At 45.3% G+C, this 23,787-nt stretch overlaps 1 protein-coding gene across 1 annotated transcript in view; it reads left to right on the plus strand.

Moving 5' to 3' along the window:
• The first annotated feature begins 906 nt into the window (after positions 1-906).
• The window catches only part of LOC123502626, a 30,202-nt gene continuing 7,321 nt past the window's right edge, over positions 907-23,787 (plus strand). Inside the window, 25 exon segments of the mRNA XM_045251790.1 lie at positions 907-1,127; positions 2,232-2,389; positions 2,905-3,079; positions 3,081-3,109; positions 3,685-3,873; positions 4,705-4,845; positions 5,801-5,952; positions 6,060-6,183; positions 6,838-7,022; positions 7,580-7,663; positions 13,007-13,087; positions 13,439-13,636; positions 13,993-14,174; positions 14,297-14,433; positions 14,616-15,786; positions 15,919-16,098; positions 16,282-16,426; positions 16,663-18,783; positions 18,786-18,897; positions 19,002-19,150; positions 19,477-19,594; positions 20,260-20,352; positions 20,648-20,757; positions 21,790-21,931; positions 22,531-22,695. Coding sequence (XP_045107725.1) covers positions 928-1,127; positions 2,232-2,389; positions 2,905-3,079; positions 3,081-3,109; positions 3,685-3,873; positions 4,705-4,845; positions 5,801-5,952; positions 6,060-6,183; positions 6,838-7,022; positions 7,580-7,663; positions 13,007-13,087; positions 13,439-13,636; positions 13,993-14,174; positions 14,297-14,433; positions 14,616-15,786; positions 15,919-16,098; positions 16,282-16,426; positions 16,663-18,783; positions 18,786-18,897; positions 19,002-19,150; positions 19,477-19,594; positions 20,260-20,352; positions 20,648-20,757; positions 21,790-21,931; positions 22,531-22,695 — 6,541 coding nt within the window. The 5' untranslated portion in view covers positions 907-927.

The raw sequence follows: 23,787 nt of genomic DNA on the forward strand, positions 1-23,787 counted from the left end.
GGTTGCCTTACGTATTTTTAAGTGTTTTTTGTTATCATGAAAGGATTTTGTATTAGTGTTTAGAATTTATGGCTGGGTGTTGATTTGATGAGAGTGGAATTCATAACATTAATTGTGTTTCTTTCTTTGGTGTTACTTGCAATTTGTTTAATCTAAAATATTATTAATACCAGTTTATTTATTCTTTTTTTTTATATATATCGTTTTTTTTTTTTTTTTATCAATAATGTTGCAGCGGAGAGATTAGTGAATAATAAGTGCGGTAATGGTTTCTTGCTGTTAATTTCTCTATCTAATCTATATGTGCACTTTTTTCTGAATTTACTATTATAGCATTTCGAATTTTTCATGCTTAAATCCATCCATTCTTTTGCCAATATAATATATTTCCTTCATGACGCCAGAATGAAAAATAAGTCACGGCTTCTTGTTATTTATTACTCCTCTTAACTCCTGCCCCGAATACCATTTTAGTCAGACTTTATCACACTTCAGTTTTCCACATAAATACACTCATTAAAGATATAGATACACCCATTCTTAATCCAGCATAGTAATTTAACAAAGAATGAAAAATAAATCATGGCTCTTTGTTAATTAGCACTTTCTCAACTTTTGCCTGGAATAACCTTTCTAGCTACACTTTATTACACTCCTTCTATATAAATACACCCTTTTTAAGATATAGACACCCATTTTTATTCCAGCATAGTAATTTAACAAAAAATGAAAAAAAAATCATGGCCTTGTTATATACCACTTTCTTAACTCTTGCCTTGAATAACCTTTCTAATCACACTTTATTATACTCTTTCTAAATAAACACACCTTTTTCTAGATATAGACACCCATTTTTATTCCAGCATAGCAATAAACAGAAAAAAAAATGTAGGTCGCGTGATGGATCAGCTGGGCGTGTAAACAAACATGTCCGCCCACCGCAACGCTAGCAAGGTGGTGGTGGTCAAAAAATGGACGGATTCTGCCTTCACCATCGACACCATCCTGCGGGCGGACCTGGAGGCGAACAATAAGGGCTTCCTCGCTCTACTGGGGGACGGCAGACTCTTCCTCATCACGTGGCTCAACAAGAAAATAAGCACCAAAGTCATCGAGGAAGTTTCAGAGTGAGTTGTTTGTGTTCGCTTGCCTTGTGACGCTGGGCGGGGCAGGGGCGTGGCAGGGCAGGGAAGGGATGTGGGAGGGTAGGGGAGGGGTGTGGCAGTATGGGAAGAGTGTGGTAGGTCTGAGTAGGCGTGTGGCAGGGCAGGATACGTTGGGGGAGGCATTTGGCAGGGAGGGGTGTGGCAGTGCAGGGTTCAGCAGGAGAAGGGCGTGGCAGGGGAGGGTACAGGTGGGGAGGGGTGTGGCAGGGCAGTGTATGGTAGGAAAAGGGCGTGGCAGGGCAGGGTACAGGTGGTGAGGGGTGTGGCAGGGCAGTGTATGGTAGAAAAAGGGCGTGGTAAGGCAGGGTACAGTTGGTGAGGGATGTGGCAGGGCAGTGTATGGTAGGAGGCAGTAGTAACAGCGCTGATAAGATACTTAATTCAATATCATTAAAACCATGAAATTTATTTGCATTTCAAAATAGATACGTATCAAGACATTTATCCCCTTCATTTTTGGCTAACTCTCTCTCTCTCTCTCTCTTGGAGCTGATGGGGAACTGGCATCCAAGTGGGAATGTTTGTTTAATCTCTCTTGTTGCTGCCCTTAGCCAGGTTACCTCTCTAACATTTAAAGAAAAGAAATATATCCTACTAGTCTGTGTTGCTGTTTGTCGGAGGCTGTTGTGACTCACTCTGTTGTGCCTGTGTCATTTTGTAACTGTGGTAATTGGTTGTGGGCAGTGAATGTCTATCTGGCTATCTATTTAAATGCACATCAATCTCTTTTTATCTATCTCTTTATTTTTCTCTATGAATATGTACCAATCTCTGTCTGTCTAAATATTTCTCAATTTTATCTATCTATCTATATGTATCAATCTCCATATATCTATCCATCTAAATATGTATCAAGTCTATTTGTCTATCTATCTGTCTGTATGTCTATTTATCTATCTGTCTATCTAAATATGTATCAGTATTTGTCTATCTATTTATCTATGTGTCTACCTATTTGTATGTCTATCTATCTATCTATCTTATCTATCCATTCATCCAAACATGTATCAGTCTTTATGTTTGTACCTGTTGTGAGTGTATAACGGTGTGTCTCTGGGTGTACAGTGGGTGCTGGCAGCGAGGCGGTGAGGAGAGCGAGGTGGTCATCACTCGGCAGACCGGCGCACTGGTTCGCTACTCACTGCACTTTGATACAGGGCTGTCATGTTCCCTACAGCTGTCGGCACCCTCCCTACTGGCACTCATCAGGGAGAGGGACTCAAGTAAGTGTCACTGTGGCTCTTGTGTGTGTATGTTTGTCTGTTTGTTGATATTTACTTTAGTTTATAACTCTCTATTTTGCTTGTTTTATGTATTTTTTGTCTAATCTTTTGTTTCCTCTGGTGTCTATATGATAAAACCTGCTGTAAAATTGGTCTTTGTTGAACTGTCAGAGCCTAGAAAGGATGTGAAGGAAGTTAGCATAGAAGGAAGAGGACAGAAAGTGAGAAAGATGAAGGAAACAATGAAGGATAGAGGGAAAGATGAGCCTAGGAAGAATGTAAAGGAAATTAGCATAGAAGAAAGACATAGAAAACAAGAAAGATGAAGAGAACAATGAAGAATAAAGAGAAAGATGAGCCTAGGAAGAATAGGAAGGAAATTAGCTTAGAAGAGAGAGATCATAGAAAAATAAGAAAGATAAAGAAAAAAATGGAGGATAAAGAGAAGGATAGAAATAGAAGGCGAGGAAAAAAAGATAAACACGTAAAAAAAATCATACCGTTTCTTCTGACAGGTATTCGGTCACTACGCAACGCCAAGATCTGGGGACACAGCCAAGAGTACATCCTCCTGCAGCCTCAGAGTGACCGCCTGGTGCTGCTTGCCACTAACGCCGGCGGCTGCCCCTCCTGCCATGGGGTGATGCGCACGCCACCCCTCCGCACTGCACACCTCTGCTACTCTAAGGTCGTCGCAGCCCATCACTGGCGCTGAACTCTGTATCCTTTCATTTACGCCCATACAGAGAGAGAGTTCTTGGTTTACGATGGTTTATGAGTTTACGATGGTTCAATTTTGCCGTTTTGTGGTTGTAATGTTGGCAGTGTTGTTTTTCATCTTATGTATTCCAGTTTGTTGATTTATTTTTTTTTTTATGGATTTTGTTATTTTTATTTGTGCTGTGTCCTTCATGTGACTTCTATACACACACACACACACACACACACACACACACACACACACACACACACACACACACACACACACACACACACACACACATCCTTTGTCTCACTCATACACTCTCTCTCTCTCTCTCTCTCTCTCTCTCTCTCTCTCTCTCTCTCTCTCTCTCTCTCTCTCTCTCTCTCTCTCTCTCTCTCTCTCTCACACTCACACACACACACTCTTTCTGTAGCTCATTCACACACACACTCTCAGCCTCTTTCTCTCACACACACACACACACACACACACACACACACACACACACACACACACACACACACACACACACACACACACACACACACACACACACCATCACCGCTCCTCTCCTTAACACACACCTCAGATGAGTATGAGTTAAAGAATTGTCGTCTCCATGAGCTGGTGAACCTGGGGCTGCAGCGAGTGGGGTCACAGTACACCGAGTGGGGGGGACTGGTCTGCTCCACCTCGGGGGACACCATCGCCATCATGGACACAGAGAGACACCTTTATGTGACGGACTTCAGACAGAGGGCACAGCTGGGGAAGAAAGGTGTGTGTTGTGGTGGTTGTCTTCTCAGTATACACAGGTACCTTCGTTTTCTTCATTGTGGGTTCTTTCATGTATTATTTCTTGATTTGTGTGGGTCTTCCTAGGCTTTCAACTACTACAGAGTCTTCTATTACCGCATCACTTCCTCCTCCTCTTTCTTTCACTTCCTCCTTCCACCTCCTTCCCCCTTGTTTTCCTCCACACTCCATCTGTTTTTCCTTTGTCTTACCAGCCTTCCAACTACTACAAACTCTTTTAATATAGGTCTTTCACTTCTCCTTCCTTTTTTCCACCACTTCCTTCCACCTCCTTCCATCTTCTCCTTCCTCCATATTCCATCTCCTGGTTTTTGGGGTTACTAGCCTTCCAACCACTACAAACTCTTCTATTACCACTTCACTTTTTATCTCCTCCTTCCATCTCTTCTTTCTTCCATCTCTTTCTTTTGTCTCCTTCCACCTTTTCCTTCCTCCCTCATGCCTTCCTCCACACTCTTTCTCCTAGTTATTAGCCTTCCAACTACTACAAACTCTTTTAATACCACTTCACTTCCTCCTTCCACTTCCTTCTATCTCCTTCCTCCCTCATACCTTCCTCCATGATCCATCTGGTTTGTGGTCTTTTCACTGCCTTTCAAATACTAAAACTTTTCATAAGGACATTTCTTTCTTTTTTTAATGTAAGAAAGGAAATTTGACCAAGAGCAACACAAAAATCCAACACTTCTCTACCTCCTCAGCACATCACAGCCACCACACACAGCAGAACATAGACACTTCAGCACATTTTCTATATACTCCTCTTGTAACCCTGCCACTGTTCTCTACCCAGGTGGAGTGGCCAGGTCGCGTGTCACCCTCCACCAGGTAATATGGCCGTCCAGCATGCAGCCGTCACAAGTCAGGGAGGTCTCACTGGGCCTCTCCGACACTCTTCTCACTGTGTTTTGTCAGGTGGATGATGGCAGTACTGGTAAGGATGGAGTTATTGTGTGTGTGTATGTCTTTGTGTTTTAGAGTTAGTACATGTGTGTGTGTGTGTGTGTGTGTGTGTGTGTGTGTGTGTTTGGCCTGTATTCTCAAACACTTCTGTGCTTCACCTCCACTACTTCAAAAGCTTTATTTAGATTTACACAAGTTTTTTAAAGGTGTTTTTATGGTTCTAGAGGCAGAGTGAGAAGATTTTTACATTATTAACTCTTGAAAACACCATTTATCATCTCTGTGGCCTTGAAAATAGTTGTGGTGAGAGAGCAAAGCATTTCTGTGTAATTTTTAATATATTTTCATGTACGGTAACAAAAAAACATGGTGAGATGCCTCCCAAAAGAAAACATGGAAAGTTTGAGGATAAGAATGTTGAAATGAAGAGCACATGTGGATCAGGGATAAAAAAAAGTTGATATATAGGAAAGATAGGTATTATAGGAGGCAGGTGGTGGGCATTAGTGAGTAGTGAGGTGGATAAGTGGATGATGATGGGATGAAAAGAATATAGGAAACAGTAAGTAGGTGATAGAGGAAGCGAGGGGGTACTGGAGTGAATATTAGGTTTGGAACACAATTAACCTTTTCGGTACTGGGACACATTTTTCACCATGAGTTTTGAGTACTATTAGACCATTTTATTTGCATTAGGAAGGGTCTATGGAGGTCAGAAGATTAACGGCCACAGTCTTCACTATTTAAATCCACCCACAAATTCTGAAGCTGTTTAAATCACCAAATAGCAAGCAGAATTAATGTAAAAATGTGTCATGCTACTGAAGGAATTAATGAATACTGAAGAGGATAAGTGAATAATAGAAGGATAGATTCAATATACAAACACACAAATAGTAAAAAAATATATATAAATAAATAAATAAAATGGTAATAATAATCGGAAAAAAAAAAAAAACTCAACGTACCATCCCTTCCCTCGACAGAATACTACAACTACCTGAGCTTTGACATTGGCCTGAGCAGCGTGAACAACCACCATCGCTTTGGGGAAACAGTGGCCATCATCCCCGGCACCACACACCACCTGCCTGATCTCTTCCTCACCCACGATGGCGTCGCAATGCTCATGGACGAGGTACTGTTGGGTTGAGATAGTCTTGTGTTTGAATTGTGTTGCATTTAAATAGTGTTGTTTGAATAGTGTTGCATTTAAATAGTGTTGTGTTTCCTCCACCCCACCAGGACGCCTCTATCAGCAGTGTGGACTCAGAGGTGGACCTTGGGGAGCTACTGAGTGGGCTGCGGGAGGGGCTGGAGGAGCAGAGCATGGCCAAGGTGACGGAGGTGAAGGCAATGGTGGAGCAAGGTCTGTTTATTCATAAGGCTCTATTTACCTGCACTGGTCTTATCTTTCCATATGTTGCCTGGAGTGGTCTTATCTTTCCATATGTTGCCTGGAGTGGTCTTATCTTTCTGTTGCCTGGAGTTTTATTCATATGTTCCTTCAGTTCCTCTCTTTCCAGATCTTTCCATATGTTGCATTTATCTTTCCATATTCTTGCCTGTGTCAGTGTTCCTTCATTCCTCTCAGATCACATTAATTTGTGGTGAGTGGTGAGTGTTTGTTCGTGTGCTTGTGCTTACCTATTGCAGTACACAGGCTCTGGGTTACAGTGGAGTGTTGCTGTGTTGGTCAGTGGGGTCAGTACCTCTCACTTTTAGCTAATTAGTACATTGAAATCCCAACCCCTCTTGAATTTTTTTTGCTATTTAGCATTTCTATTGGTTTTAATTTGAAGTTTATCTTATTTATCTTATTTTCGTCACTTTTCAGCTTTTATTTTGACATTACAGTAACTAATATCTTCATGAATTTTAGGAATCCAGTGTTATATAAGAAAACCTAACCAACCTAACCTTAACTTTACCTAACCTAACCTAACCTAACCTAACCATATCCTTATTCATTTGAGCTCCATACAAGAAACCTTTTACTCACCTCACATCTATGCTTCACCAGGTCTGAGTGTGTTCCTGGCCTCATGCAACCATCAGGAGGACTGGGTGGGTCTGGCAGAGATGAGGGCAAGGCAGTATGGCCATCTGGCAGACCTCCTCCTGGGCTACATCCCTCAGTACGCACAGAACGAGACCTCCCGAGCCTTTGCCCTGTCACTGAAGTACCTTGCCACTCACCACTTCAATGTGAGTGCTGGTGGTGCTCCTTCAATGTTAGTGCATGGCTTAGAGACTCTTTGAATGATCTGGTGTTTGATAATAGTAAAGAGAAAGAGTAAAGAGTAAGAGTACAAGAAAATGTTGGTTTTGGTGATGTTTGATAGGAAAATAAATGTGGAAAAGGTTAATATCATGAGGGAATTTTGTCACCAGAGATATTTGATTGATTGAGAGAGAAAGAATGAAAATAGATAGAAAATAAAAGTAAATAATGGCCAGGCTGAAGTAAAGAATGAAAAACTTTAAACACAAAATAAAATATCCATAAATCAAAATATGAGAGCAAATTTGACTTAGAAAATGCAGATAAAAGTTCCAGTAATTCTAGATATGAGTAAAAATGATCTCAAAATACAAATAAAGTTTCCATGAATATAAATATGAATAAGAAATAGACTCAAAATACAAATATATATAAGTCACTGAATGTAACTATGAGTGTGAATGTTAAAAAATGGACTCAAAATACAAATATATATAAAGTCAGTGTGAATGTAACTATAAGTGTGAATGTTTGTCTTCAGAGCATCCTGGAGGAGATGAACAACGTGCTGAAGTACATTGATGATGAGAACATTTCCCAGATGGTGCTGCAAATGTCAGAACAGGTGAGGTGCACGACAGGGCTGGTGTGGAAGTACAATATCTATCTGTCTATCTATCTATCTTTTTATCTATCCATTTATCTATCTATCCATCCATCTATTTATCTATCTATCTACAGGCAACCCCTGCTTAACAAAAGGGTTACGTTCCTATAAAACCCTTCATTAACCCATAAAGTCCGATAGGCCTTAAATACGGCTGCAAAGCACACTTCCGATAGTCCTTAAATGGGGCAGCTACTTTGAGCGCTAATAAAAACCGCGCTAGCATTGGTAGCGCTGCTATATTTGGTCATGACGTAGGCCTATGGTAGTACTGTCGGCTCCCAGGAAGCACACCGCTCTAGCCAGCTAGTCTCCCGCAAATTTCTGTGAGGTGCGTGAGCGTCGTGTCGCGGTGATAATTATTTACGTATTTACTTATTTAAGGAACTATTATTTACAACTATGGCTACTGGTGCTAAGAGGAAGCTAAAGTTTAGTGATAAAAGTGATAGACAAGGCGGGACAAGACGCAAAGTGCACAGGTTGGAGGTAGATCCCGACCCGCTATTGTGACAACATCGTCACCCACGCTTGATAAAAACATACGTAACTATAATCAGCCAATATGAGTGAAAACACGAAAAACATGTGAAAACACATAAAAACATGAGCAGTGCCTTACATTATGTAAGAATACACATAAAAGCACCTCCCCTGAGTTGCCGCTACCACAATCTTCTCCAATTATCGGTTATTATTCTGAGACAACCATAGTGAGTAGAGCAATAAAAACTTGTAGGATGATGCATTGTCATGTCTACTAACAGCAGATTTTTTTCCAGAGTAATTTATAAGAGTTGATTTTTTTTATGATAATTGCGGTAATGGGAGGGTGCGAATTTTGCGGCCATCGGTCTTAGCGGGTTAAGCGAATTTTCGTTAAGCGAACCAATTATAATAAGTTTAACCCCTGACTTGAGCTTCCATTGAGAGTAAACAAAGCGAGAGTGCATCATAGTACAGTAAAAGGTTTAATGAAAGTAAAAAGTATGAAGTTAAACATTTAAGCAGTTTAATTTAAGACTAAGTCATTATAATGTACACTAATGTATGTATGTAAGTAACTTCATAATGTTGTTGATCTTAAATTTATGAAGGGAGGGAGAGTGGAGCAGGAAATGCGCTAGCTGGCAACCTGTGAAATGTAAACAAAGTGTGCATCATTGTACCACATACAAAACTTATGTACCACATTTCCACAAGGCTTTCCATTTTATCCATTGTAGAGTCACAACTTCAGGTGGTTCTTTTAGCTTGCAAGGAAGATATGATCTCACCAGCTTTCTTAATAGAGTCTGCTGACTTGAAAATAGTAGACAGTAGATGGAGTCAAGCCATGGTGGGAAGCAATGCTATTAGTTTTCTTGCATCTCTCATGTCTGTGAATAATATCCAGCTTCACTTCAAGAGTAAGAGATTTCCTGGTCTTCTTAGCAATGCTAGGTGACATTGCAGGGCATTTTTGTGGCATGTAGAGCAAGGAAAGACGAGCTGCTGCTGATGCTGTTATTGTTTTGAACTGGGGGAGTGAGTGGTGCACGTTTTGTCCACAAGAGGCACTGGTGTATTCAAAAGCCTGTCGGCTTGCGTGATACGGCAGGGCTTTCAAACTTGGAAAAAATTACCTGGATAAAATTTCGTTAAAGTGAGTTTGGTGTTCGTTAAACAAGCAGATGGTAGTACTGCCTGGAGTAGGCAGTAGTCACCTGCCGCCCGGTGGAATACTCCAGGAGAGGTACTTACGGGGATGTAGGCAGTGCTGCAGACTGAGTGATTCCCCGTGTCCTCTCTTCCCGGTTCCCTTTGTGGTCTCATTTATACAATTGAGCAGCTGCAGCCTGCCCTCTAAAGACAACTTCTACTACTTCCTACACTACACTACAACACCTTACACTTTTACACTCTCTTCAAATCAAAATTTAATAATGGCTTCACCACGCCCTGCCTCGGAGTCCCCTCTGGGAGGGGACCATAAATGTCCCCAGGTCGGACTGCCCTCTGCTGTCGACCTTGGGTGTCTTGACACTTCATCTAATACTTTCACTATCAATTTCTGCAACATTCGTGGCCTTCGTTCTAATTTTCAATCTGTGGAACACCACCTCTCCTCTACTAAACCTCATCTTCTCTTCCTAACTGAAACACAGTTGTCTGTGACTACTGACAGCAGCCCTTTTCTGTTCCCTCCTACTTGCTCTATCCTCATTTTCAATCCAAAGCTGGATGTTGCGCATACGTGCGTAACGACACCACTTGCTCGTGCCCACAATCTTGAATCTTCAGAATTTTCTACCATCTGGCTAAGACTTCAATGTCACTCTCTAACTAAATTCATCTGTGCTGTATACCTCTCACCTAATTCCTCTGACTATGTAAAATTCTTTGACTATTTGACTTCCAAGGTGGAGCACATCTTATCTCACTTTCCTTTTGCTGAGATCTCCATTTTAGGGATTTCAATGTTCACCACCAGCTTTGGCTTTCATCTTCTTTCACTGACCAACCTGGTGAACAAACCTTCAACTTTGCTATCCTTCATGACCTAGAGCAGCTAGTGCAGTTCCCTACCCGTATTCCTGACCGCCTTGGAGACACGCCCAACATTCTTGATCTTTTCCTAACCTCCAACCCTTCTGCTTACTCTGTTAAACTTTCCTCTCCGTTGGGCTCCTCCGACCACAATCTAATTTCCGTTACCAGTTCTATCACTCCAGTGCAGCCTCAGGACCCGCCTAAGCGGAGGTGCTTCTGGCATTTTAACTCTGCTAAGTGGGAGGAACTAAGGCAGTACTATTCTGATTTCCTTGGGATGATTATTGTTTTCATGTCAGAGATCCTTCTCTTTGTGCCGAGCGCATAACAGAGGTGATTATCTCTGGCATGGAGCTATACATTCCTCATACTTTCTCTAACCCTAAAGCTAAAAAGCCTTGGTTTAACTCTGCTTGTTCTCGTGCTGTCAATGATAGAGAGGCGGCTCACAAACGGTTCCGTAGCCATCCAACTGCTGAAACTCATGCCCTATATATTTCTGCCCGTAATCATGCCAAATCTATTCTCCAACTTACTAAAAACTCTTTCATCAATAGAAAATGTCAAAGTCTTTCCAATTCTAACTCCTCTCGAGATTTCTGGCATCTAGCCAATAATATCTCTAACAACTTTACTTCTTCGTCTTTCCCTCCTTTACTTCATCCAGATGGCTCTACAGCTGTCTCTTCTTTTCTAAAGCTGAACTCTTCGCTCAAACCTTTGCTACCAACTCAACTTTGGATGATTCTGGGCATATTCCTCCTACTCCTCCACCCTCTGACTACTTCATCCCTAAAATTAAAATTCTTTATAAAGACGTTTTCCTGGCCCTCTCTGGCCTTGATTCTCGGAAGGCTTACGGTCCGGATGGAGTCCCTCCTGTTGTTCTCAAAACTGTGCTTCCGAACTCGCTCACTGCCTGGTCAAACTCTTTCATCTGTGTCTCTACTTCTATTTATCCTTCTTGCTGGAAGTTTGCTCACATTCAACCTGTCCCTAAAAAGGTGACCACTCCAATCCTTCTAACTACCGCCCTATAGCTTTGATTTCCTGCCTTTCTAAAGCCTTTGAGTCTATCCTTAATAGGAAGATAATGAGGCATCTATCAGCTCACAACCTTCTCTCTGATTGCCAGTATGGTTTCCGTAAAGGCAGATCTACTGGTGATCTTCTTACTTTCCTAACTGAATCTTGGTCATCCTCTTTAGGGACTTCGGTGAAACCTTTGCTGTCGGCCTTGACATATCGAAAGCCTTCGATAGAGTCTGGCACAAATCTTTAATTTCTAAACTACCCTCCTACGGATTCTATCCTTCTCTCTGTACCTTCATCTCCAGTTTCCTTTCCGATCGTTCTATTGCTGCTGTAGTAGACGGTCACTGTTCTTCCCTAAAACTATCAACAGTGGTGTTCCACAGGGTTCTGTCCTATCACCCACTCTCTTTCTATTATTCATCAATGATCTCCTAAATCTGACTCAATGCCCTATCCACTCCTATGCTGATGATACCACCTGCATTATTCAACAGCGTTCAACAGACGCCCAACCCAACAACAATTAAATGACTCAAGGCGAGATGCTATAGGACGCCTAACTTCTGATCTTTCACTTGTTTCTGATTGGGGCAGAGAAAACCTGGTTTTGTTCAATGCCTCAAAACTCAATTTCTACAACTATCTACTCGACATAACCTTCCAGACAACTATCCTCTCTTCTTCAATAACACTCAACTTCCCTCTCCTCTACATTAAACACACTCGGTCTATCCTTCACTAAAAATCTAAACTGGAAATTTCACATCTCTACTCTTGCTAAATCAGCTTCCAAGAAGTTAGGTGTCCTATGGCGTCTTCGTCCATTTTTCTCTCCTCCCAGCTGCTTGCTCTGTACAAGGGCCTTATCCGCCCGTGTATGGAGTATGGCTCTCATGTCTGGGGATCCACACACAGCTTTACTAAACAAGGTGGAATCTAAAGCTTTTCGTCTTATCAACTCTTCTCCTCTAACTGACTGTCTTGATTCTTTAAGTCACCGCCGCAATGTTGCATCTTTATCTGTCTTCTACCGCTGTTTTCATGCTGTCTGCTCTTCTGAACTTGCTAACTGCATGCCTTCCCCTCCTGCGGCCTCGCTGCACAAGACTCTCTACTTCTTCTCATCCCTATTCTGTCCATCTTCCTAATGCAAGAGTTAACCAGTATCTTCACTCCTTCATTCCCTACACTGGTAAACTCTGGAACTCTCTATCTGTGTCTGTATTTCCACCTGCCTATGACTTAAACTCTTTCAAAAGAGGAGTGTCAAGACACCTCTTACGTTAACTGGACCCTCCTTTTAGATTTTTTTGTTTTTTCTCTTTCTACTTTCCTTTTAACAGGGCCTGGCAACCAGCGGGATTTTTTTTTTCCAACACTGTTTTCCCTTGGCCAGTGCCCTTGTAATGTAAAAAAAAAAAAAAAAGGAAACCTTCATTGTAGCGAAATTTTGTTGTGTGAACCTTCGTTAAGCGGGGTTGTCTGTATCTATCTATTTATCCATCCATTTATCTATCTATCTATTTTTCTGTGGCACACATACTAAGCTCCTCTCTAATGTTACAGTTTCTTGTCCCACTCACTTTTAAAAGTCTCTAGATATTGAAGTTTTTAGGTTAGGTTAGGCTAGGTTATTAAAAGGTGCCTTCATGCATCCAGTGACAGTTCAGGCGGACTATAGTGGAAGTGTACAGAGAATTTAGTGTAATTCTTTTGGTCTTGTGTTGTCCTCAGGTGTCCTTTTACCAGCGCAGTGCCGAGATGCTGCAGCTTCCTGAGGCAGACTTCCAGGCCGGCCACACAGAGCTGTACAATGTGAGTATAATGATGTTACCTCCTTCCCGTGACTTGAACCTTTCCAAATAGTATTAAAACACCTCTTGGATTCAGTTGGCTTACTTTAGGATCATTTCTCTCATTGTCTTTGGAAGTGATAAATTTAAAACTTTTTTTTTTTTTTTTTTTTTTTTTTTGTGTGTGTGTGTGTGTGTGTGTGTGTGTGTGTGTGGTCAAACTCCTTAAAAAAAGCATGCATGGAAGGAATAAATTAAGCACACTTTTTCTCTTTTTTTTACTCAAACCGGATGACACTTAGAAAATAAAAAACATGGGAGGAATATGCATTGATATCTTACTGTAGTAACACCAGGCCTCTCCGTCACACAGGCGTGGGGAGACAAGCCCATGAAGGAGATAGTGGAGGAGGCGGTGAACAAGGAGTGCCTGAAGGCGGCTGAATCCTACCTGCAGCTGAAGCCCTGGGTGTATGGCACAGTCACTTCCTCCACCCTGCTGGCCTGCTGCATTGATGTGGCACGGGAGAAGACCACTGAGGAGGCACAGCTCAATGTTATGCTGGTTGCTGTGAGTACTAAATTATGGATATAAGATTGTTTGGTGGGATGTGGTGATGGTGGTGTTGGCCGTAGAAGTGAATTGCAGTACAGTAACTAGATATAAGACTGTTTGGTGGAGATATGGTGGTAGTGGTGTTTGTGGTATAGCTGGCTGCAAGAATTCCAGCATACAGCACACATCACAACAAGGCGAGGGTGATGGTGATGCTGGCATGACCACACTCTTGGGGCTGAGTGTACAGTTGCATCACTGCTTTGTAAACCATGGATACATAATATTTCCTGGAGAGCTTAGTTATTTGTATCTAAGGCTCTATTATCTCTTTACTTGCCTTGTGTTGCTGATCATGCCCTGCGCCACAGATAGAGGAGTATGGGGATGCCCTGCACCGTCTCCTGCTCTCCAGTGATGACCTGTTTGAGGTGCACATGGTGGGGCGGGCGCTGGGTGCCAGAGGACTGCTGGGGGCTGGCGAGGCACTGGCCGTCACTGTGGTGGTGGCTATACACAGGACACTGCCAGACCTGCTCACTCTGCCTCCCAGGTGAGTGTGGTGGTGTTGGTGTAAAGTCTCATTATAGTCATCACTGTCATATCATTACTCCATATGTACCTCCTCTTCCCACACCTCACCTGCCCTGCCCTTTCCTTCCCTTCCCCTGCCAGACGATGGGTGGAGCTTGTAAGCCAGGCCGAGTCGTGCCCCACCAAGGTGACGGCCCCCATCACGGTGGGCCAGGTGGCCGGCTGGTCCAACCTAGCCATGATGTTTGTACTGTGTGACCTCTTTGCTTACAGTGGAGGTGAGTTTCAGTGTGTGTGTGTGAGTTACAATAAGTGATAATTTCTTGATTTCTATTTGAGTTGGAGTCATGTTTCCTTACTGCTTCTTTCCCTTTATTTTGTGCTCCTGTTCCCTGTTGAGTATTTATGTTTAGGCAGCCCTGGCACTGGTGTGGCACTCAGTGTGTGTGTTGTTCCTCAGAGGTGGAGACGCTGGGTCCCGTGGAGGGCGCGGCTGCCTGGCAGTACCTGCTGCATCAGCACGACCTCAGGAACCTGCGGCGCTGGCTGGACCGGGAGTTTGTGGCCCCTGAGGAGGATGCAGGAGGGGAGGAGGTGCCCCTGGAGGAGGCTGCTTGGTTGCATCCCAGCAACAGATCATGCAGGCTGGAGAGCAGCAATGGAGGAGACAGGGGCAGCCACACCCCAGAGCCGGCCTACTCTGCCTTCAACCTGCTGAATGAGCCGCTGTACAGCAGCGATGTGGAGTCCTCAGCTCGCTCCCACGACTCGCTGGACTCAGCCTCGGTGGCGGCCAGCGAGGCCGACACCTGGAGTGTGCGCAGCTTTGAGATGCATGACCGGCGGGAGACAGTGTGGCCGGTGGAACGCCTGTGGCCCATCACGCAGGCTATGGTGGACCTTCTGCAGGCCACTGACCCATTCTCAGACCTGCTGCTGAACCTGCTGGCCCGTCGAGGCGTCTTCACCTCCAGAGAGGGCACCTCAGCCCCAGCCCTGGTACGGCGGCTGCAGGTGTCCGGGGCCATGGCAGCCGTGAGGAAGCTGGGAGGTGAGCATCCCTGCCAGACACTGGGGAGGGACATCCACAGGACAGTCTTGCAACACCTGGCTGCCAAGGACCTGCCTCTCCCTGCCTATGACTATGCTGGTGAGTGTGGCTCTGAAGATATGGAAGGTGTGGAGGGCCCAGCCTGGGCCAGGATGGTGCGGCCCTTCATGAATCTCCTGGAGGTGAAGGACAGGCAGGCAGTGTTCCGTGCCTGCCTCACCAACCTGCAACATGTGGTGGAGCACTGCCACAACTCTCAGGAGGTGCTGCTGCCAGCCTTCCTCACCATGCTGTATGCCCCCACCCACACCCTGAAGGACTTCCTGGACCTGGAGGGGGACAGGGCCACCTCAGCACAGCAGGCCAGTGATGGGGAGGTGGAGCAGCTGTGTGGCCTGCTGGGCCAGCACTCCCTCACCCCCCGGCAGGTGGTGGAGGGCCTGGTGGAGTCCTTCCCTTACCTGCACAAGGTGTTCCAGAAGGAAGAGAGTGAGTCTTCTGATGTGACGGTGTATGACCTCCTTTCTGGCGCGGTGCCCTTTGACCTGACGCGACTCTTCACCTTCCAGGAGCACAACAGGTGGGCCTCCTCCCCTCACTGCTGCAGTTACTGACAGGAAAACACTCTGACAATGTGGCTAATCACTTTTGTGGCTTTGGAAGATAGTTGGAGTGAGAGAGCAAAGCTTTTCAGAATACATGTTGCTTTCAGACACGGCTACGACAAGGAGACCAAGCTGCCCTGTTGGAGTGATGAGGAGCTGGTGAGTCAGCACGGCATCCACCACAACCTGGATGCCACCTACTACCTGAGGGAGGGCCGCCCCACCTATGCCTGTGCCTCACTGCTGGCTGCCTCACTGTCCTCCACCACACCCTCCTCCAAGGCCAGGTGAGGTGGACATAGCAACAAACACACACGCACACACACATAGTTTTAAAGGAAACTTGAATAAGTGTAGATATGGAGATGGGGCCACACGAGCATAAAGCCCAGGCCCTGTAAAACTACAACTAGGTACAACTCTTTTCATTCATTACACTTTACTCCACTCATTGTCCTCTCACCCGACAGACTGGAGGACTTCCGCAGCAAAGTGTATGGTGTTGCCCTGAGCAGCTGGCCGGACCGCTCGGTGTGCTCGGCCTGCGTGGCGGTGCTGCTCATGGCCGGCCTGGATGCTGAGATGCTACGAGTGGTGCTAACATCTGCCTACCTGGTGAGTTGCCTTTTTGCTTCACCACTCTGTGTCAGTCTTATTTCCTTGCCTTGACCTTTGAAAGATATTTGTGTGTGTGTGTGTGTGTGTGTGTGTGTGTGTGTGTGTGTGTGTGTGTGCACATCTTATTTGTGATTGCCTTCTATCTTATGAGTGTTGCATATCTTGGTGAGGTGGTGAGGCTCACCTGAGCCGGCCAACAGGCAGCACAGTAACACTCCTGACAACACCTGCAGATCTACTCAGTGCGCACCTCGTGGCGTGGCAGACTGAGTCAGGAGAAGAAGAAGGGACACGAAAGTCTGGTGGAGTCAGACATCAGCTGTGTCCTGCAGCAGCTGTGTGCCATGGACACCAGAATGGAGGCAGCAGCCACCCTCCTGGAGATGCTGGAGGCCAGTGTCATCCTGTCGGCCTCAGACAGGCTGCTGGACACCAAGGGGACACATGGGCCGAGTGACCTGCTCGCGTCCGGCATGCCCATGAGTCCTGTAGTGGAGACCCTGGGTAAGGTATTCCAGGACACCCTGACACAGCAGCAGGTGCAGACCATGTGTGAGGGCACCAGGCTGTGTGTGGAGTTTGCCCTCCTGTACTCCCTACCATGGCCCTGTAAGCTGCTCACCAAGCTGGCCCAGGCTGACCAGTGGGTGATCTTCCTTGTCTTGGTGCAGGTGTTTAACTTCCCCAAGGCCGAGGTGCTGAAGGCGGCCGAGTCATTCAGCGTGGTCTCCCTGCGGGAACACATGACTCTTGCCATCTCCCACGTGTGCTACTACAAGAAGAGGACGGAGAGGATGGGCAGGTCGGCCCGCAGCAAGCGGTCTGCCCTGTATGCCAAAATTGGCATCAAGTCTCGCGAGGGATCGCCATCATCAAGCCAGAGTGGTGATGAGAGGGGCAGGAGCTCCAGTCCCAGCGACATGGACGCATCAACAGTGGATGACGCGATGTCCCTCACCACAACAGAGACCAACCTGGACCTTGGCGTGGACACCTGGCAGGCCAAGAGCCCCAAGGATCTGTTCTCAGTGCTGATGCAGTGCCACACACAAGACAACCCTCCCGGGGAGCTGGTCACAGCAGCGGCAGCCCTGGGCCTGCCTGTGCTGGCTTCTTTTGCCGGCTGTTATGGGAAGGACAACATCATTCTGTGCCTGACAGTGTTCCTGTACACAAAGCTGCCGCACAACACCAAGATGTCGCTGCACCACAGGATTGCCAAGAAGGATATTCCTCCCCTGCCCGCCGGCACCAAGCCAGAGAAGGAGCAGGTGCCATCCCGGAAGAATAACTGTTGCCGTGCCTGTGACATGGGCATCCTGTGCTGCGGACCGGACGAGCTGCGGCTCATTGTGCTCACTCACATGTCCATCGGCCTGGTGCACGTGGTGAGCGATGCCCTGAGGGCATTTAAGCGGCATCATTCCCTCCAGCACCTCACACTGGCCATCGAGGAGGCCAAGGGTGTCTGCAACCAGGAGCTGATGGCCAAGCGGCTGTCGGACAGTGCCAAGTACATGAACAAAGAGCTGGAGGCCGAGGTGCCCACCACCGTCACGGGACCCGATTGGGCCATAGCCATGTCCCGGGACATCATTGCCATGGCCCTGGACGAGTGCCTCACCAACAGTCGCCAGCGCTGTCATTTCATCTCGGCCCTGGCCGGGGTGAGTCAGCTGCCTCCGTTCTGCAGCCACTCCATCAACTGGATGCTGGTGGGTGAGCTATGTGAGGTGGTGGGGGAGGTGAAGCACAAGATCAGCTACAAGGACCTGCTGGAGAGCTTTGAGGCAGGCAAGGTGAAGGACTTTGCCAGGGGTGTCGTGGAAGGCCTGAGGGAGAAGCGGTGTTTCTCGGAGGCCCTGCAGGTGTGCCAGCTGGTGGACCTGCCAGTGTTCACCATTGTGTGTGGCCAGCTGAGGGCAGAGTTTGAGAACAGCAAGTTGAGTGTGAGGAGCAGCTACACTGGCCTGGAGCGCTTTCTGTGCCGCGGCCACAAGCAGCTGTGTGAGAAGGCCGTGCCCCCAGAGCACTCCTGCACTTTCTTCACTGCCATTAGCGAGGAGGTGCCCCTGAGTGCCATGCAGTACCTGTGCCTGCAGTATGCCCTGGTGTGGTGCTACAAAACCCTGCCACACCTACACCACCACACCACTGATGCACTGCACACCCAGGGTCCCCATTCCCCTCCCCCTCAGGAACCAGTCTCCCGCAGCCACACACGCCTCGGTCTGGAGACCCGGCGGAGTCCCTGGTGGCTTCGCTGGAGCAGCGAATGTGGAGGGCGTACATCCAGTCCCACTGCAGCAAGGAGGCAGAAGCTGGTTGTTTGGCCGTCACCCTGCCAGAGGTGCTGGGGAGATGGCCATGGGAGGGGGAGGACGGGACCAGCTGTCTGGACATGGGGCAGATACTGAAGACAGCTGGCCTCACCCCTGCCTTCCTCACCCTCACTCTCTCCAGTGTGAGTAATCCCTCCGTGTCCAACGCCAAGGACAGCACGAGTCGCACTGCAGCTGCTCAGGAGGGGAATGAGGTGTCCTCCAGCCAGGGCAGCAGCAGGGATGAGCAGGACGAGGCCAGCACTGGACAGGAGGAGGCGAGAATATGCAGGAGGAGGACAAGTGCCGGGCCATCCAAGACTTGGCAGACACGTGTATAGACCGAGGGATGCTGGTCACTGCCTGCCGTGTTCTGGCGGCCTTCGGGGAAGACAGCAGGGTGAGTGGAGTGGTGCATTGGTGTGGGAGTGTTGGTGAAGTGTGTGGTGGTGGGTGGTGCTGTGTGACATTTTTTATTGTGGGTTGTCAAATATCCACCTTCTCTGCACACAACAATAGATCTTCTCTATCTCTCTTGCCTTATATAATGATAGTTATTTTTTCTACTCATTTCTTCCAATGCATACATGAAATCAGATCCTTTCTCCATCTTACAATGATAGTAGTTATAATAGCAATGATACTACTACTATTAATACTACTACTATATTTTTTAGCCTATTTCCTCCAGCTAATTCACTTACTAGTAATTATGTGCATTATCAGAACATGCAACAGTTGCTACTGCTGCTGAAGCTCGCTGAGGGCAGCAAGATGGAGATGGCTGAGAAGGAGGCAACACTGCAGAACCCCGTCAGCCGCAGAGACAAGCAACGCACACTGAGTAAGGCTCCTGCATCTCATTGTCTCCCTGCTCCCCACTGCTCATGTCACTGCTACTGTTTCCTTGGTTCCTTGTCACTTCTTGTTTTAGACCATACTCTGGAACACATGCACCTCACCTTTACTTCATTCAAAAGGCTCTAGTACAGGGGTGGGCAAAATTTTTAGTGCTAGGGCCACATTAAAAAAAACACAATCTTATCTGGCTGCATTCTTTATTAACCCAAAATCATTAATATTTCAAATACAAACTTAAAGAGTTCTAAAAAAAAAGCCATTCTCACACACATGTGCACACTTGCAGGAAGAAAATGAAATGCTCACAATACTATTTGGCATTGTTTATTGAATTGCTCTTTTAAATTCACTATCAATTGTCAGGCCGCATGAATTCCTTTGGCGGGCCGTAGCTTGCCCACACCTTCTCCAGTAGCAGCTTGTTAATGTACCTGCAGTGTGTTTCCATCCCTACAGGTTACACATCACAACAAACATCACTATTGATCTGTTTACTTGTTTGTTTATAGCACTACCAATGTATTTACTGTCATGCTGTTTACTTTGCACTTGTTTGTTTATAGCACTGCCAATTTCTTTACTGTGAGTGCTGTTGACTTTGTTTACTAGTGTGCTGAGGTGACTGTTCTCCCTTATGACTTCCTCCAGGCCGCAGCAGCACTCGAGGCAGCATCTACAGCACCACCTCCCTCGACGATGACCTCAGCACTCACATTGCCCCCCTCAGCAGAGTAGTGGCTGGTGAGTGTGTGCTCTCTCTCTCTCTCTCTCTCTCTCTCTCTCTCTCTCTCTCTCTCTCTCTCTCTCTCTCTCTCTCTCTCTCTCTCTCTCTCTCTGGATAGTTACAAGTAAATAATTAATGGAAATAAGTAAGGAAATAAAAAGGAAGAATATAGACAGATAAAGTTAAATAACAAGTCTAAAACATGCTGAACTCTAACTTAACCTAACCTAACCTAATATATCCCCAACAACCCAAAAATATGGCAGTTGTGTTACCTAAAGAGTGTTAAGAGGTGGTGTGGTGTTGTGGCAGGGCTGGCAGTGGGACGCAGGACCATGGAGCGAATCATTGTGCTGTACAAGGTGGCGCTGGTGTTGGATCTTTCCTTCCTGTATGTGGTGCATCACCCCAACCCCATCATGGTGAGTGTCTCATGGCTGGTGCTGGTGTGGGAATGTTTGTGTGGGACTAAGATCTATATTCAGAAATGCTTTACTCTCCTCCCACCATGACTGTTTTCCAAAGCCACAGGGATGACTAGCGGGGTTTTTAAGAGTGTTTCTACTGTTGATAATGTATAAATCTTGTCACTCTGCCTCTAGAACCATAAAAACATTCTTGAAAACACTCTGATCTCTCACCATGACTATTTTTCAAGGCTAAAAAGATGAGTAGCGTGATTTTCAAGAGTGTTTGTACTGTTAATAATGTAGAAATCTTGTCGCTCTGTGTCTAGAACCATAAAAACACTCTTGAAAATGCTCTGCTCTCTCACCATGACTATTTTCCAAGGCTACAGAGATGATAGTGTGGTTTTCAAGAGTGTTTCTCAAGTTAATAATGTAGAAATATTGTCACTCTGCCTCTAAAACCTTTAAAATACCTTAAAAACTTGAAATAGTGGAGGTGAAGCAAAGAAGTGTTTGAGAATACGAATGTAAACACAAGAGGAGATGGTGAGATTTTGCTTTTGTGTGTGGCTAAAACAGAGATGTGACAAGACTTGTTTTGCATTTGTGTAGGCCTAAAGAAGTGGGAGAAGATATGATATGGTGCTTTTTGCCATCAGTGGTATCATTTGAGGTTATATTTAAGACTTTCACATTCATTATGCTTGAGAAGACATGAGTTTGAAATTTTGAAAGGACAGGAGTTTGAAAATATTAAACAGGAGATTGAAATTTTAACCACTTCAGTACCAAGACATGTTTTTATTTTTATTCTGCTCACTATTTAACAAATTTATACAGCTCAAGAAACTTATAGGAGGATTAAAATAGTGAAGACTCTGTGCATTAATATTCTGACCTCCATAGATCCTTCCTAATGTAAATAAAATTGTCTAATCATAACCAAAACTCACAGTAAAAATGCATCCCAGTACTGAAGAGGTTAAAGAGAAGAAGAAGAGTTGAAATTGAGTGGCTGTGAAGTGATGTGGATCCCCTTCACAGGTGTTGTCCCTAGTGCTGCGGCTGCATCGCTGTGGCATGGTGCAGCTGGCCCGGGACCTCATCCAGGCCATGCCAATCCCTGATGCTGATGTGCAGAGCTTCCTGGTGGAGGAAGCTGTGGCCACCATCGCTGCTGGACCAGGTGAGAGAGAGAGAGAGAGAGAGAGAGAGAACACTAGACACATCTCATTAATTCCCTGTGTGTGAAAGTTTTGTTTACATTACCTGTCATAGTTGTCATTATTAATATTACCTTCAGGCCATCCCAAATATCACATGTGTTTCAGTATACTGGGCATGTTTTGGTGTGTCTGTCTGTCTTTGTATTTGCCTCTGTCAGTTCTGGTCTGTGTAAAGTTGCTATTTCTAGTTTTATTTATTTATTTTTTTATTTATTTTTTTTTTTTATTTATTTATTTATTTATTATTATTTTTTTTTTACATAAGAGAGAAATCCAGCCAAGGGCACAAAATAGTGAATTAAAAAAGACCCACTGAGATGTCGGTCCCTAAGTAAGTTAAATAGATAATTGGAAGATGACTCTGAGGATGGTATAGGAGTCTTTTTTTTTTTTTGTCAGTAAAATTTTGGCTGAAGAATGTATGTGTAGATAGTGCATGTATGTAGTTTTGTGTGAAGGAAGAGAGACATTTGTTATCCTTTCAAATCTGATAGGAATAGGAAATTAATAAGCTAAACAACCGCAGCCTTTGAACAAGTGTCCCTGTGTTTGGTGTCAGAGGCCACACGCACCAGCCAGAGGGACTGCCTGCTGTTGTGGGAGGAGCTGGAGGCACAGTGGAAGGACCTCATCACCCTCACCAAGGATGTGTCTGGTCTGGCCACACAGCTCCTGGATGTGGGCCAGTGCCTTGGCTCATCCTACCCTGACCAGGTGGAGAAAGGTGAGGCAGCTGATTTACTCCTAACCCCTTCAGTACTGGGACACATTTTTGAGTTTTGGGTACAATTTGACCATTTTATTGACATTAGGAAGGGTCTATGGAGGTCAGAAGATTAATGGCCACAGTCTTCACTATTTTAATCCCCACATAGTTTCTGAAGCTGTGTAAAACCACCAGATAGTAGAATGAATATATAATGCTTTGTGGTACTGAAGAGGTTGACTGTTGTAGAGTGTTTTTATGTCTGATTTCATTTTTTTATTTGTGAATGTGAGTGCTTTGATCTATTGTTGTTTGTACAGGGTTTTTTATCTTGTTTTATGTATTTATTTGTTTATTTGCTCATTCTCTTAAAGGGATCGTTAAATTTATATATTGTGTTTGTATACCTGTTTGTACTTTTACAGGATTAATTCAAGCTTATAATGTCCCACCTTTTCATACCAGACTTATGTGTATGTACTGTGTGTGTGTGTATTTACCTCTATGTATCTTGACAGCATTAAAACAAGCTCTCATAACATCTCACCCTACCACTAAACCATTTCATTCTCTAAAGACTTGAACATTTTATTCACACACACACACACACACACACACACACACACACACACACACACACACACACACACACACACACACACGCCCGGTAGCTCAGTGGTTAGAGCGCTGGCTTCACAAGCCAGAGGACTGGGGTTCGATTCCCCGGCCGGGTGGAGATATTTGGGTGTGTCTCCTTTCACGTGTAGCCCCTGTTCACCTAGCAGTGAGTAGGTACGGGATGTAAATCGAGGAGTTGTGACCTTGTTGTCCCGGTGTGTGGTGTGTGCTGGTCTCAGGCCTATCCGAAGATCGGAAATAATGAGCTCTGAGCTCGTTCCGTAGGGTAACGTCTGGCTGTCTCGTCAGAGACTGCAGCAGATCAAACAGTGAATTACACACTGTATTTATTTAGATTTAAAAAAGGCGTTTGATAAAGTACCACATGAAAGATTACTGTGGAAGTTAGAGGAGAAGGGTGGCTTAAAAGGAAGCACATTGAGATGGATGAAAAATTACTTGAGGGGGAGAGAAATAAGGACGATAGTTAAA

This window comes from Portunus trituberculatus, chromosome 12 (genome assembly GCF_017591435.1).
Source record: "Portunus trituberculatus isolate SZX2019 chromosome 12, ASM1759143v1, whole genome shotgun sequence".
Classification (NCBI taxonomy): domain Eukaryota; kingdom Metazoa; phylum Arthropoda; class Malacostraca; order Decapoda; family Portunidae; genus Portunus; species Portunus trituberculatus.